Here is a 16,845-nt window from a genome sequence, read left to right as displayed (position 1 = left end):
TTCTTGAGAGTCTCCCGGACTGCGAGATCAAACCAGGCTATACCAAAGAACAACCACCCCAACTTTCTTTGAAAAGACAGATGCTGAAGCTGAAATACTTTGGCCACCAAATGAGAAGAGAGGACTCATTGGGAAAGACCAACAGGGAAGGTAGGGGATGAGATGGTTAGATCAGTGGTAGTCAACCTGGTCCCTACCGCCCACTAGTGGGCATTCCAGCTTTCGTGGTGGGCGGTAGGGGTTTGCTGTAGCTCTGCTTTATAAATTTTATAAAGTAAAGTTACTTTCCTACTTTATAAATCACCATTACTGTGGAACCGGTGGGCAGTTAGAAAATTTTACTACTAACAGATACACAAAAGTGGGCGGTAGGTATAAAAAGGTTGACTACCCCTGGGTTAGATAGTGTCATTGATGTGATAAACGTGAATTTGGGCAAATTCTGAGAAGCAGTGGAGGACAGGAAGCCTAGTGTGCTATGGTCCATGAGGTTGCAAAGAGTTGGAAAACACTTAGCAACTGAACAATAACAAATAGAGTTGCTGTTGACATTATTTCATTATTCAAGATATAGGTGACTACATTCCTAATTTGGCTGAAAGAAACATTCCTGGGGAGATAATCCCCAATGCTCTTTTCTCCGTAGAAAATATTCATTGTCATATCATAAGCTATGAAAAGCTAATAGTATTATTAGCTATGAAAAAGAAGAGTAAATACCATATAATCAACATTTTCCCTCATTTTCATAGCCAAGTATTTCACAGTCACACTCTGAAATCTCTCAGTCCAACCCGCCTCAGAGAGTTGTGGGGAAAATAGGAGAAACATATTTGCTGCCTGAAGTTATTTGTAAAAAATGATAAAGGTAGGAATAAAATAAAGAACATCCATACACTTGGGAAAATGTGTCCCACCCTGAGTCAAATACCTAGCCAAATACTTTTTTGCCAAAATAAAAAATTTATTGGGAAATTTCATTTAAAATCTTTCACATCCTTGTATCAGGAAAGCCACCTTATGACTTTTGTATTGTCTTGAATAAAACTTCCTATGTCTAAAATGAGATTAATAATACTGGCCTACCATATTCTTATAAAAATGATTGAATTCATTGAATATTCTATCTAGTTTCTGGAATTACTTTGGGAACAAAACTATGACGATCAATTTTTAATTGGTAATTCTTGCTCAGCTTGCACTATTTAAAAACTTTATGCTATTGTTTTTACTCAAGCAAACTATTTCCCACTTACTTCCTAACACCAATAGTTTGTATCTGTCTTTCTCATTTCTGCTAGTTCTACAAATGTAGTTGTTATTACATGAATGATAGCTATGCCAACTACTCTACTAGATTCACTCTAAGAACAATACCACAGATTAGTTGTTAGCTTGCCTGTCCTGACAGTTGCTATTCAAACAGTCCTAAATATCTTAAATTCTTCAGAGAACAATCACACTTCCCATAATCAACTGCAGTGGTGCACTTCTTATTTGGCATAACCAGCATAACAGAGCAAGGATGAGATAATTTTTTTTAATTAACGAAGCAATTTTACTTTACTTGTTCCAAAAATTATTTTTTTTCATTGAACTTTTCTGCTATTCCATAAAATATTATATTGTGAAGCACTGAATATGAACTAGGAGATCTTACTAAAGCAGCAACTTCACTGTGGATATGAAGGGTAGCCTCAAATTCCTTTCTCATCCTGCTCCATCATTGGCAAATAACTGGGCAGTAACCATGTGTCTCAAAAGATAGTAGAAAAATATAATGGACAAAAAACTTTGAAAAAAGTGCTTTTAATCCATAAAAGTTTGCTTTTTATAACGATAATAAACATAGACTTATTTCTCATTCCTTGATCATACACAATTCAACACCAATGCATCCACTGAATTCTAATTGGAATACTTTATAGTATGATATGTACTGATAATCTACTCCACTACACTTTAAAAACCAATGGTTTTTCTTTTATTTTTTCCCCCTGTTCATTAACTCCAGAATATGTCAGGCCAAAGGTTCTCAAAACATTCATGATTGAAGGCATCCTTAGTTAGTTCAGTAATTTTTTTTCAAGGAGCTCTAGGCTGAAAGTGTGAAGTAACTTAAGTAGTTTGTGTGGTATCTGACAGATGTGGGTGTTTCCCTTGAAATTTTAAAGTATCTTTTGGCACATAATTCCAGCACATAATTTTTCTGATGAAAATATTCTGGAGAATCAACTAAAGAGTCAATATACATTGAAATAATATGTACATGAATATTTTATTTAGTCTTCTGTTTTTAAAGGGGAGGAATGTATTTTAATCATACATTTGAAATGAAATGAAAAGTATTTTTCAAATGTGAAGCAATACTAAAATAAAAAGTATTTTTAATTGCAATTAATATTACGTTAACGCTAGGTTTCTATGCTAACAGGAAGCTGCTAGTTAAACCAATTGAGATTTTCCAGGGTGTTAGATAATTATTCAAAAATAAAATCCAAAGAATCATATATGCAAATCACATACTCTACTATAAAGTTACATGCTGCACTTCCCCCTAAGATATTGTACCGTTGCACAACAGAACTATAGGCTTAACACTGAAATTTAGCCTAACATCACTGAACAGTTACGAATTATATAATCAAAAGCATGAATAAAATGTAAGATTATAAACTTTTAAGGAATTTTCTTGGGTTTCAGGAGATGGAAAATCTGCACCTTAGTTATTAACTAAATATGAACATTTCTGATAAGAAAATAGAATTTCCCAAAACAACAATAACATAACTTTTGCATTATGATCCTTCCCAGACACATGATATTTTGTATGCTTATGGAGCCCTCCAACAAAGCATCTAAACAAGAAGGTTGTCAGTCAGAAAATAAAGTAGCACATTCAAGAAGAAAAAAGGAACCGGAATTGATTTTACCCGTAACATTTTGCTTTTCTCCATTTGAACTCAATTTATGTTACCTGTGATCAAAGCAATCAAAATATAATTCAGCCATGACTCTCCTAACCACAGTGCCTTGCTTCCATTTCTGAAATCCAAAGATATCTATTTTACTTAATCCAAAATATTATAAATGCACATTTAATATTTTGCATTAAACCCATCTTATATTTTAGCATCAGTAAATAGGGGCTTGTTTACCTATATTGTACCAAAATTCTGGGGAAAAAAGCACACTATGCCTTAAGTAACAAGAGAATTATGACATTACATATTTTAGGAACATCTTTTCACAATATGTTGCCATGAAATTCCAACTCAATATAACAAATTAAATGTAAGGAAAATGCACCTTCTGAACAAGTGTACATGAATTCAGCAAACTTTTCGCTAAAAGATGAACCACTAGTAGTCTAGAAGAGACTCTCTCTCTCTCTCTCTCTCTCTCTATCCCTCCCTCTCTTCTCTCTTTTTCTCTCTTAAAAAATCAAGACTCACCTGAATTTTGGCCACGTGCATAATCTGGTACACTCATAACCAGAAAGATAACACTCCGGATGTTAAAAAGTGAAAGAGCAGAAAGCTGACAGTTGCACTCCTGTTTTGTACAAGATCTCAAATCCTGCCTCTCGATAGTGCTGGATTAATCCTGAAGCTTCATGCAGTTTAAAGAATGCATGTGACCCAAAGTACAAGCTGCAGTGCAGTGTCAATTCTCTCCAACAGATTAAACTGAGAGGGATGCTCATCAGTGATAAAGCCAAAAACATAACAGTAAGGATAAAGCCTAAATCTCTAGCATCAAATGCCACCAGGTAGAAAGTCTTCAATTACACATAGGAGGAACATGACGTTTACCACAGATGCCTCATTAAATAAACTATGCTCATTAGGCAAGCATATTCTTGTGCATATAAAGGCAGGAAATGTCAGATTATATAGACAGTGGGAAATTCATCTACTAGTATCCTACCAGACAAAATTTTACTCCTAAATCCTCAAGTGCAATTGCATTGTTTTTAATTTGAACTGCTCCAACAGTAACAGAGGAAAATCTGGGCCTTTATCAAATATTTAGAGGCTGATGTGAGAGGTAACACAGAGTACATCTTACAGGAAATTTAGAAGGATTTTCTTTGTAGCAGCAGAGATTAGCCAATCACTAAATCTGCTGTTTCATTTTCTTCAAGTTATTGCCGGCCGCCAGCTGCCTCACTAAACTACCCATCCTGCAATTGCCGTGTTCAGTGGAGTTGCAGTCCAATGCACACATTTTGTTGTACATTCAGTTTGCTCAACAGCAAATGTCTGAATGGACTACGAATAGCAACTGGGAAAAGACACACAGAAGCACGCACACCAGAATTATTATTCCCAAGCCATTAAAATCTAAACGAGGGACATCTTCTAGCACGAGGCAACAGCTATATATTACACTGAGCAATGTTCCATGGAATGCCACATGGATTACAAAGCTTTTATCGTAGTCAAAAGTCCTTTGTCTAGAGGGGGTACATGGAACAGGATCTCAATGAACTAAGTGTCCAAACAAATACATATGAGAAAGATAATGCCAAGCCACAGAGTTTTCATAGCATTTAGACGCAGCATTTTTTTCCCCTCTCTCACAGCCATACATAGTTATTTCTGTCTGATCTGGCTGGTTTACAGAGTTAATTTGAGAACTGTTGCTATAGATTTCACTCAAAGAGACTTGGGGGGGGGGGAGGCTTTTATCTATCTCAGTGGTTCCCAAACTTGGCAACTTTAAGACTTGTGGACTTCAACTCCCAGAATTCTCCAGCTAGCTCTTCTGGGAGTTGAATTCTCCAGCTAGCTCTTCTGGCTGGAGAACTCTGGGAGTTGAAGTCCACAAGTCTTAAAGTTGCCAAGTTTGGGAACCACTGATCTATCTGCTCCACTTCTTTGGAATATGCTTCCTCCCAAGCTCTAACTTCCTAGCTAAAACTTAAGTGATACTAATTATTCATAATCAGAGTGTCAAATTGGTTACGTATCCATGGTTGTAATTTGGATAAGTACGCTACTGAGGCAGAGTTGGTAGAATGGAGTGGTTAAATGTTTGTAAATGTAAATGTTTATTTCACTTGTATGCCACCCTATTCCCGAGGGACTCAGGGCGGCTAACAAACCAAAATATGGGAGGGGGGGAATACAAACAACAACAAGACAAAAAACAAGTTAAAAGATAAACAACAGTCGCAACAAATTCGAGTGGGGCTGGGAACTCATCAGCCCCAGGGCTGCCGGAACAGCCAGGTCTGTTGATAGCTTTGCGGAAAGCCTGAAGGGTGGTGAGGGTCCGGATCTCCACGGGGAGATCGTTCCAGAAGGCCGGGGCAGCCACAGAGAAGGCCCTCCCCCGAGTGGTCGACAGTCGACATTGGCTAGCAGATAGTATTCGGAGGAGGCCCAATCTGTGGGATCTAATTGGTTGTAGGGAGGTAATTGGCAGGAGACGGTCTCTCAAGTACCCAGGTCCAATACCATGTAGGGCTTTAAAAGTAACGACTAGCACCTTGAAGTGTGTCCGGAGCCCAACAGGCAGCCAGTGCAGCTCGAGGAGGATAGGTGTAACGTGGGTGTACCGAGGCACACCCACAATCGCTCGCGCGGCTGCATTCTGGATAAGCTGAAGTCTCCGGACGCTCTTCAAGGGCTGCCCATGTAGAGCGCAAGGTACCGTGTTCCCCCAAAATAAGACAGGGTCTTATTTTGCTTCCGAAATAAACATTTGGCCTTATTTTGGGGAGGTCTTATTATTTTTGAAGTGTAGGAGATGGCGAGCATGGTCACCTCATGGCTGCTGCTGTGTTGCAGTATTTTCAGGTAGCACTTATTTTGGGGGGAGGTATTATTTTAGCGCATGTGCTCAAAAGCCCAATTAGGCTTATTATCTGGGGAGCTCTTATTTTTGGGGAAACAGGGTAATGGAGTAGGAGCCTGGAAACTCAGGTAATTGTCCTCCCTTACGAAAGGGAAGTCATCTAGATTATCTTGAGTAAATCATTCCTCTTGGCCCAAATCGGCTAGTTTTGCAACAAACCAACTGAAAAGTAAAATACCTTGTCTCATCATGCATTGATAGCTTTGTTCTAATAATGCAATGACTACATAAAACAAGCAAACTCTCCAACAATGAGGGACAAACAGAAGGAATTACACTGTAAGCTGCCAAGAGACCTCAACAGTCAATGTCACACGTTTAAAATGTGGATGAAATCTAAAGCTTCCTGCAGTCAAAGGCCACACATTCTTACACATGAAACAGTATGAAACTTGTATACACTTTCCATAGAAAGTTGCCATATGCTAAATAAATAATTCCATAGAGTATGAGAAGCAGAGCAAGACTATAATTCTGAAGACTGACATGTGAATGGTCTGATTATACACTTAACAGGTTTATTAGAGGGCCTAAATATGAAAATCCTACATTAACTACAAATTTTATTTTGAAATATTGGCAAGGTTGTCTGTTGCAAGGCCTTTTCGTATCAATATGCATGTCTACATCACTTGAGAGACCGCCTTCTGCCGATTACCTCCCACAGACCCATTCGATCCCACAGATTAGGCCTCCTCCGTATTCCATCTGCCAGCCAATGTCGGCTGGCGACTACTCAGAGGAGGGCCTTCTCTGTGGTTGCCCCGGCCCTTTGGAACGAGCTCCCCGCAGAGATTCAGACCCTCTCCACCCTTCAGGCCTTCCGGACGGCCGTGAAGACCTGGCTGTCCCAGCAAGCCTGGGATTGAGTCCCCCCCCTCGAATCTGCTGTGTCTGTTGTGCTTTTAAACTGTTTGTATTGTCTGATTGTCTTTGTCTTACTTTTTGTAATTTCCCCTCCCTTGGCTTTGTTCAGCCGCCCTGAGTCCCTTCGGGGAATAGGGCGGCCTACCAATTGAATAAAATCCAAATCCAATCCAATTCTACATCTCTATCTTCACCTAGAGAGTGACCAACAATTACATTTAGGGTGAGATAGAAGAATCCTGATGAGGTGTTTTTACATCCAAGTTATTTTTGGAAATTTCCACTCATAAGTCTTCCAACCACTCTTTATCAATGTTGTATTTCTAAATATTGATAATTTTAGGGAGTCTCCTTAAATTCATTGTTCTGAAACCCTTGCATGGGAATCTGGATAGGATGGGTGACAAGTGGCAAAACATGATTCATAATTTAAACACTGCAACCATCGTTAATTTCATCAGCTATGCATTGGCCGAGTTTGTATCCTTGCATAATCATGCAAGTGGCATCATTTTTTACATAATTTCAGGTTTTTCTGCAGGCACCTTAGTTAAGACTATATAGGGGTTTTTTGTGTTAAATGTTTAGCTACAAATGTGACTGAATAACCAATGTTGATTGCAAAGATTAACAGTGAAACGAAAATGCCTTCTAGAAGCTCATAATTTCCAATATTTGTTTGAAAACACAGAATTCCATTGGAACTTAAAAGTGACTCCAAATACATATAGGAAGACTTTATTCTCAATAAAGAATTATGATTCAAAATAATAAAAAGGCATGAATAGCCTTTAGGAGGCTTGTAAAGTGCTCCTGGGGGAGTGGGGGGAACAAAAATGAGCAAATAACGGCCCATTTTTTTGCAGAAAAGGGCCCATTTTTGTTTTTAAAAAGGGTATGCAAAGCCTTTAGGAGGCTTATAGAGTGCTCCTGGGGCAGGGGGAACTGAGCAAAGAACAGCCCATTTTATGCTCATTTCTGCCCTCCCCAGCCCCCAGGAGGATTCTGAAAGCCTCCTAAAGCTATGCACAGCCATTTTGGTGAAGAGACAGGGTTTAGGGAAGCAAAAAATGCTGTATTCAGTGCATAAGACGCACCCAGATTTTCAGCCTCTTTTTTGAGGGAAAAAGGTGTGTCTTTTACTCTGAAAAATACAGTAAGTGTTCATGCAGAGATAATATTTGTGGATCAGCTACTCCAGATCTCAGAGTCTTACAAAAAAAGGAGCTTCAATTTTTAGAATCTATAGCCAATCCAACTTACTTAGTAATATCACATCTATATTTCTTCCTCACACACATAATATACATTCTGCATTTCCTTTGTTTCATAATGAATAGTTTTTCATGTATAATAAACATAAAATTGTTCAAGTATATTTTAATTTGAATTCAGTACAAACTACCAGGCTTCTCATTCAAAAATAACTCGGTTGAAAGATTCTTGCCAGACCTGACCAATATTTTCCAGTTTTTAAGGAAAATAGGCACACTTCATTTGAAGCCTATTAAGAAACAGGTCAGTAACATAAATTAACAGTTGCACCACCACATGCTTAACTAAATATACAAAAAAGTTCCCTGTGAAAGGTTTGGGATATTTACTTTTCTGTCCCAATATACTTTACTCTAGGCTATGTTTCCTGAAATGAGGAGCAAACAACACAGTAGATAGAAATTATGTAGCTTGTTTTCCTAAATTTTTCCAGTGAAAATTGCAAAAACAAATGTTGTTTCAAGAGGCTACAATTTAAGCACATGAAGCACAGGATAGAGAATTGTTTCCTTTCCTTGCTAGCATTTTCAATTTATTCTTTAGCCATTTTTTTTCTCTCTCTAGCAAAGATCCAAATGTAATTATTTTTTTAAGTAGACATCAGGGGGAGAACCAGCAGCTGGAACTTTATGGGTCTGGCTGAAAAACAAAATTACAGGAAGGAAGGAAAGAGAGAAAGGATAATACAAAATGTTAATGTTCTCACAGGACTTCTGTTTTGTTAGACACATGTTCTACCTGACCTAAACCTGCTTTATGAAATGCTCACATATTCTAGCCTGTCTTTATTTCCAAAACTGCACAAGTATTGCTAGGAAAAAGAGACAGAACATAATTGTGGCATGATGCCTTACTTCTAAATGTGCCTAACAATCTAGAAAAAAAAGACAAAGCTAAGGTGTGAATAGAGAGCATTATAGAAAGGCAGAGGAAGCAGTAAGGATCATTTCCATTACTTTTACTTTCTGATAAATACAGGAGGGGAGTTTGTGACTGGCTTTGTTTAGGAAATAAGCAAGCATCCTCGTGATGACCATTTTTGTAGCAGTACTCATAATATACTCTCAGAATTCTAACTGTGCCACCTAGCACTAGCAATTTGGAAATGTCTTTAATATGTGGCTTATGTCTCCAGAGAGGTTTATTTCAACCTTAATATCCCCCATCCTGTTATATGGAAAATGCTGGTCCAGAATCTGAGACCTTGTGCACAAGGCATATTCGTGACAATCACTACAAAACTATTGCCACAGAGGTGTATTTTTTAAAGAGATAGATTGATATCCAGCCCTGATTCCAAGCCGATAAGACAGGCAGACATTACAATAACGTAATATAGAAACAAATGACAATCACTACAAAACTATTGCCACAGAGGTGTATTTTTTAAAGAGATAGATTGATATCCAGCCCTGATTCCAAGCCGATAAGACAGGCAGACATTACAATAACGTAATATAGAAACAAATTTTGGAAAGGGGAGGGGGGAGGGAGCAAAAGTTGACATTACAGATGGTACAACCCACTATGTAAGCTGGGATTTGATTTCTCCATCTGCCATCTAAGCATCATGTATTTAGGCAATACCGATAAAGTACAAATGTTAGACTGGGATCACTGAGATTACAATATTAGACATTCCTTCTGCAAATAGCATCATGTTCTGAAACCTAATCTGCACATGTCACATCTTTTCCAGCCATCAAACTGTTATATAAAATATTAGCTCCTATTGTGCATAATTCAGGACACAATGTTCAGCACGCTTAAGCATACAATGCTTAAGCATCCCCTTAAATACGACCATTTGTATTTTTGTATTAAATGTTACGTTCATGTCAACCATTGTTCTGTGCATTCATTTAAATAGTCCTGCATAACGTGTGGCCCATTGTGTCAAATGTGGAGAGCCATTTATGGCTCTCAAGTGTTTGATGAGCGAGTTCCATCCCTCACTATTTTATTTAAAGGAGACGAGGTGGCGCAGTGGTTAAATGCAACACTGCAGGCTACTTCAGCTGACTGCAGTTCTGCAGTTCGGCTGTTCAAATCTCACCGGCTCAAGGTTGACTCAGCCTTCCATCCTTCTGAGGTGGGTAAAATGAGGACCTGGATTGTTGTTGGGGGCGATATGCTGACTCTGTAAACCGCTTAGAGAGGGCTGAAAGCCCTATGAAGCGGTATATAAGTCTAACTGCTATTGCTATTTAAACATTGTTTGAAAAGGCATTTACAAAGCACTTGCTGGGTCTTCTTTATTTCAGCTCTGTAGGTCATAATACATTCAAACAAGATGAGAAGGTTCAGCCAGAATAAGGGGAAACCCTGATTCAAATCACAAGTCCACAGGTTGTGACTGGTTAAACAACATTCCATGTGGCAAACTGTGTACTAAAATTTAGTTCTCTAAAAAGTGGCACTTTTGTAACTGGAGGATATAATTCAGGACACAGGACCTTGTTTCACTCCAATTTTGACTGTTTCTTCTACTTTTACTGTTGACTTTGTGTCTGCTTATTTCTGCAAAATGACAAAAATGTAGACATGTTGCATATCTTACCATTCATCAGCCTGTGGTTTCTACATCTACAATGAAAATAACCTAATTTAAAGTGAAATCCAAAACAATGTATCATTAGTGTTGTGACCCAGCAGGAGCCGTTGGAGCTGCCACCAGACTCCGACAGGGTGAGGGCTTATGAGTCGGCTCTGGAGGATGTTGAGGACCCTGGACAGGATTCCGACTCTGAGCAGGGCACAGAGAGGCTGGTTGGCCACCAGGAGGCACCTGAGCCTTGGACCAGTGGGGAGGAGACAAGGGAGTGTGATCCTGACATCAGCAGTGGGGAGGAGCCAAGGGAGTTGGTCCTGGATGCCCGGCAATGGAGAGCTAATAGGCGTAAAGAACAGTTGCGCAGTTACAGGAGATAATTGAACTCAGCTGGTGGTAATTAGGCTCCTCTCAAGACTATAAAAGGAATGATTTTCCACACGCTTGTCGCAGGAATCAACATATTCACTAGAGTTGAAGAAGCTATCGTGGCTAGCTTGGCAGGCTGGATTGCTGCCAAGGTTAGTCTGTGCTAGATTGCTGCCAACGTCTAGTCTGTGCTGGATTGCTGCCAAGGTCTGTGTGTCTGTGTGTTAATAAATCCTTGAATTATCTTTGTCTCGGCGTGCTTTGGTGTATGAAGAAGGGGGGGGGGGTCAGAACAATTAGTATTCGGATAAACAATATTTTCAATTTAATATACCAATCATACTTTTATGAACCAACCACCTTATATACATTTTAAAGCAGGAGAGGCATAGCCCAGGTCTCGTCTGTTAAGAGGTATCATCTGGTAGAACTCACGAAGGGGCCATTTTCTGTCATAGAACTTGCTCTCTGGAATATCATTCCCCTGAAGATGAGATGCACCTCAACTCTGGTAACCATTCATAAGGACCTAAAGATCAGGTTCTGTTGTCAAGCATCAGCTCTCTGGGGCTGAGCTCTTATTGTTGCTACACTACTTGATGTTGGTTTATTTTTTCTTGGTTACTAAATACGTTATTTATTATTTTGTTACATTGCTTTCATCTCATTTTTAAGAATGGTTACCCATTCAGAATTAAATATTTGGAATGAATGAATAAATAAATAAATATTTATAGAAGGTGTTTAAAAAATAAAAAACGTACAATATTTCAATTTTATGCAATGTGGTTATTTTATACTGGAAAATTTATATATTACCACTCTGACTTACTCAAGAGGCTATTGTTAAGAAAAACTTGTCATTATAATATAATATAATATATAAAATATAAAAATTTTATAGAATATAAAAAACTTATGATCATAAATATTTTATAGAATATAAAAAACTTATTATGATCATAAATCAGAGAATGTAGGAAATCTCAGGTTGTGTTTAACTTCTTTTTGATATGAACACAAATTTCACTACTATTTTTCTATTACATACAACATGTTCCTATTGAAAAAGATAGAAGTAATTCTACCTAAGGGTACATCTGATATCAATTATTATCATAAAAGTAACTTGGCTGGGCAATATGACTCAGGAGGCAAAGCTGGATCATTTGTGCATGAGATCATTATCTAATTGTTTTTTGTTGTGAACAGGTTATTTCTAGCTGTCTTTGTCAGAATAAAGGTCACCAGAATTAATGTTTATTGCTGATCAAATCCGGATAAATAAATCTGCTGCTATTCTTAACACGCTAGTTTTCAAAATATTTATAATTATATTAGCACTTTCATGCATTGAACAGCCATATGAATGTTCCCTTGGGAAATGTTGGTAAAAGTTGAACTGGTTAACTGTGATCATGTTTTTCAGTTGCTAAAGGCATAAAAATACAGACAGAATGTTTAGAATGTTTATTATAATTTATAGGCCGCCCTTTTCCCTGAGGGGACTCAGGGCGGCTTACAAAACACGGGGAAGGGGGTACAAAGACAAAAAACATAAGACAATACATAATATTAAAAATAGAGCACAACATTCACTCATCATTCGGGAGGGGACGAACTAAGATTTTTTATCCCCCAGGCCTGATCCCCCAGCCAGATCTTAAGGGCCGTGCGGAAGGCCTGGGCGGTGGTGAGGGTGCGGATCTCCACGGGGAGATTGTTCCATAGCGTCGGAGCTGCAAGTGAGAAGGCTCTCCTCCGCGTAGTCGCCAGTCGGCACTGACTGGCGGATGGCCACGTGTATGTTCCCTTGGGAAATGTTGGTAAAAGTTGAACTGGTTAACTGTGATTATGTTTTTCAGTTGCTAAAGGCATAAAAATACAGACAGCAAAATATTACTCACTGGCGGCTTCAGAAAAAGCTTGCAGGCTCGTGCTGTTATCCTGGAACGGACCAGGGAGCCAGCCAAGGTGCAATTCACCTGACGAGCCGAGGTGGCGCAGTGGTTAAATGCAGCACTGCAGGCTACTTCAGCTGACTGCAGTTCTGCAGTTCGGCTGTTCAAATCTCACCGGCTCAGGGTTGACTCAGCCTTCCATCCTTCTGAGGTGGGTAAAACGAGGACCCGGATTGTTGTTGGGGGCAATATGCTGACTCTGTAAACCGCTTAGAGAGGCTGAAAGCCCTATGAAGCGGTATATAAGTCTAACTGCTATTGCTATTGCTATTGTTCACCAGCTTTTCCAGATGGACTGAGATAGCCAGCGCAATCTGTCATGGCTAAGCCAGTGACCTGGCCGCCAGAAAACGCTTGGCAGTGAAACTGCCCCTTTGTTCGCTATCTGAAAACCAGAGCACTTTAAAAAAAAAAAAACACCTGTGTGGTGGGAGAATCCAAGAGTCCTTGTCCAGTCCAATATGAGGAATTAACTCTGAAACATCTCTCAAGGCCCTGACTGAGTCGAAAAACTGGGCCAGAGAGAGAGGCAACTGGGCATGGCTGCAAGTTTGATAAGACAGTCTCTGGGCAGAAAGGACAAGTCAACCCATTCTTGGACTTTCCGGCCAGCACACTGGAGAAATTGTTTGATTGTTTCAAGTGAGAAATTAATATTTCAAAATATTTTCTTATTTTTTTAAAAAAATTAATATTCAAGGAAGCAAAAAAACAACAATCCCAAAATGTATTGAATACATCTAAAACAACAGAACTGTAAGACTTCTAACTGATTTTTGTATACTCTGTGCTGGTGATATTATTACTACAGGTAGTACTTGACTTATAATCATAATGACCATTGGCTTACCTGAAAGCCCTTCATGGTAGTGGACCTGGGTACTTGAGAGACCGCCTACTGCCAATTACCTCCACTAGACCGATACGATCGCATCGATTAGGCCTCCTCCGAATTCCATCATCCAGCCAGTGCAGACTGGCAACTACCCAGAGGAGAGCCTTCTCGGTGGCTGCTCCGACCCTCTGGAACGAGCTCCCCGTGGAGATTCAGACCCTCACCACCCTCCAGTCCTTCCGCGTCGCTTTAAAGATCTGGCTGTCCTGGCTGGCCTGGGGTTAAGATTGTAACCCCACCCGAATTGTGTGACTGTTGTGTTTTCTTTTTAATATGTTGTATTGTCTTCATGTTGGAAAATTAATTGTCCTTCCCCACCCCCCTTTTTGAACTGTGAGCCGCCCTGAGTCCCCCCAGGGAAAAGGGCGGCATACAAATAAAGGGAAATAAATAAATAAAATAAATAATAACAATAGCTCTTAGATTTATGTACAGCTTCACAGTGCTTAACAGCCCTCTTTAAGCGGTCAGCATACTGCCCCCCCCAAACAATCTGGGTCCTCATTTTATTGACCTCAGAAGGATGGAAGGCTGAGTCAACCTTGAGCAGGATCGAACTCATGGCAGTGGAATGCAGAGTTAGCTTGCAAAACTGCGTTCTAACCAGTGCACCATCATGGCTCTTATAAAACTGCTCCCAAACCTTCAATGCATCTGGAATATTATGTTATTATTGCAGTAAAAAAGGAGGGGGAACTATGTTTGTATCAAGTTCACTCAACTCTTGATGGCTACACCTATTTGAAAGCATTTCAGAAGTGCAATAAGATGTCCTAAATTGTACTTTAAAAAAAAAGTATAAATTCACTTGAGACTCACCTTATTCCATGCAAATAACGATTTCAAATTCTGAATAACTGAAAGTCAACTCCAGGTGGCTACACCCATGATATTGATTTGAAAGTATTACAAAAGTGGTTTGCTTTTGCCAAGATTATTAAAGAGAGGCAAAAACCAATTAGATCCTACCATATCCCGAGGCCATATTAATACATTAAATATCCTATCTATAGCATGACACATAAAACAAATACTCATCTGAAGTGCATTGCACTGTAAATCCGCTGAACGGCTGCATGAATATATTATGTCTATCTTCTTTGTTTAGCAAAGTAGCAGGATGATTGAACTCATTTAGTGTATGGGAAATGGCTATTTTGCAATATTACAAAGTTTCTGTTACTTTGCTACTTTCCAAAATTTTCTTTGAAGAGCCTCTTAAGAAGTGGAAGAAATTCTACTAAACAAACAAAAATTCAGTATAAAATTCCCTAGAGAATTTGCCTGTTCCAGGCCAATTTCATAATTTCAAACTTCCACTTCTGCTCTGTTCCAAGCAAATTACATAATTCCAAATTTTGAATAACTTGAATTATTATTTCCTCTGCAACTGGCTGATTTTAAAGGCTGCTGATGAGATTTAGCCAAAGATAATAAACGTAAAATACACCAAAAGCAAAAAATAAATAAAAATCTTAACCCTAACGCAATAGGACCAATTTAATCAGAATTACATAAACCAGAACAAAATATTCTAAACACATTTACAATCTTACATGGAATAGTCAAAATCTGTCATTCTGATTTTGACTACTGTTTTGTGAAGTTTTTTTTTCTAAGTAGAAAGACTTTTCAAATAAGGAGAACCATTGAACTCATACTTTTCTTCTACAGATTCAAAGTACAGGTAAACTTCAATTTATGACAGTTCATTTAATCACCGTTCAAAGTTACAATGGCACTGGGGAAAAAAAGACTTTTTCACATTTATGACCATTGCAACATCCCCAGAGTCACATGATCAAAATTCAGATCCTTAGCAACTGATCCATGTTTCTGATAATTGCTGTGTCCCAGTGTCATGTGATCATCTTTTGTATCCTTCTGAAAAGCAAAGTCAATAGCAATAGCAATGGAAGTTAGACTTATATACCGCTTCATAGGGCTTTCAACAGCAATAGCAATAGCAGTTAGACTTATATACCGCTTCATAGGGCTTTCAGCCCTCTCTAAGCGGTTTACAGAGTCAGCATATCGCCCCCACAGTCTGGGTCCTCATTTTACCCACCTCGGAAGGATGGAAGGCTGAGTCAACCTTGAGCCGGTGAGATTTGAACCGCCGAACTGCAACTACAGTCAGCTGAAGTGGCTGCAGTACTGCACTCTACCCACTGCGCCACCTCGGCTTGCAATGGGGAAGCCAGATTCACTCAACAACCATGTTACTAACTTAACAACTGCCGTGGCAGAGTAAAAAAAACAACAACAACAATTGTTAACTGGAGTTAAATGAGGTTAATCAGGTTAAATGAGGGAAGTCATCAAGTGATTCATTTTATGTATAAGGTTCAGTTATAGGAAAAAGGCAGAAGAAGAAACAGAGACTGTTGGTGCAACAAGGAAAACCACAATTTTGCAAGCTTCCTGACACAGTCCAAAAGAGGGAGACATGTTCAGATGAGTTAGCATTCACACATATGCTAAGGAGAACTACTTTTTGTACAGGTACCATTTCATCTGGAAATGGAGCATAAAAAAGAGGAAATGTTTTACTTATGTTTTAACCGAAGGACTTAAGTGATAATATAATTATGCTGTGAAATAGATTAACAATGATACAATGAAAGATTGATATATATGAATTGAATACTTTAGAACTTTTTGTTTTAAAATGGATAAGGATAACAATGAATTTATGTATACTTGATAGAGGATTGGTGATATAATGTATAACCCCTAAGTATATATTATAAAGATATCTTGTTGTTGATAAATAATTTTAATAAGTAATAAAAAGTTGGTATATATATGAAGTGACTATTCAGAATACCTTGTTGAAAAATGAAGGAATAACATCTGTGTTTGAATATATGATGTACAAGGACAATAATGAACATAAGCATACTCGATAGTTGATTGGTGGGATTATACATAATTGAAAACAGTGATATTCAAATATAAATGGTTGGTAAATCTCTTTCATATCGCAACCTGTGACTATATAAAGGTATATTGTTATTAAATAGACAATCAAGAATGTAAGGGAATTAGGTTCATTGAAA

General features: G+C 38.5%; 1 protein-coding gene across 5 annotated transcripts in view; it reads right to left on the bottom strand.

Annotated features, from left to right (window-relative positions):
- Positions 1-16,845, bottom strand: part of SLC12A7 (solute carrier family 12 member 7) — a 128,518-nt gene that overhangs the window by 97,702 nt on the left and 13,971 nt on the right. Inside the window, exon 1 of one of the 5 annotated variants that reach the window (XM_087721938.1) lies at positions 3,456-3,605. The exons of the other annotated variants lie outside the window; for them this stretch is intronic. Within the exon in view, the coding sequence (XP_087578064.1) occupies positions 3,456-3,492 (37 nt within the window). The 5' untranslated portion in view covers positions 3,493-3,605. Of the gene's footprint in view, positions 1-3,455; positions 3,606-16,845 lie in introns of those variants that run through there. 5 annotated transcript variants of the gene reach the window in all.

The sequence above is a fragment of the Thamnophis sirtalis genome, unplaced genomic scaffold, assembly GCF_051295495.1.
Source record: "Thamnophis sirtalis isolate CommonGarterSnake01/CBP01778 unplaced genomic scaffold, rThaSir2_p1.2 scaffold_8, whole genome shotgun sequence".
NCBI lineage: Eukaryota > Metazoa > Chordata > Lepidosauria > Squamata > Natricidae > Thamnophis > Thamnophis sirtalis.
This window is presented reverse-complemented; position numbering and strand designations above follow the sequence as displayed.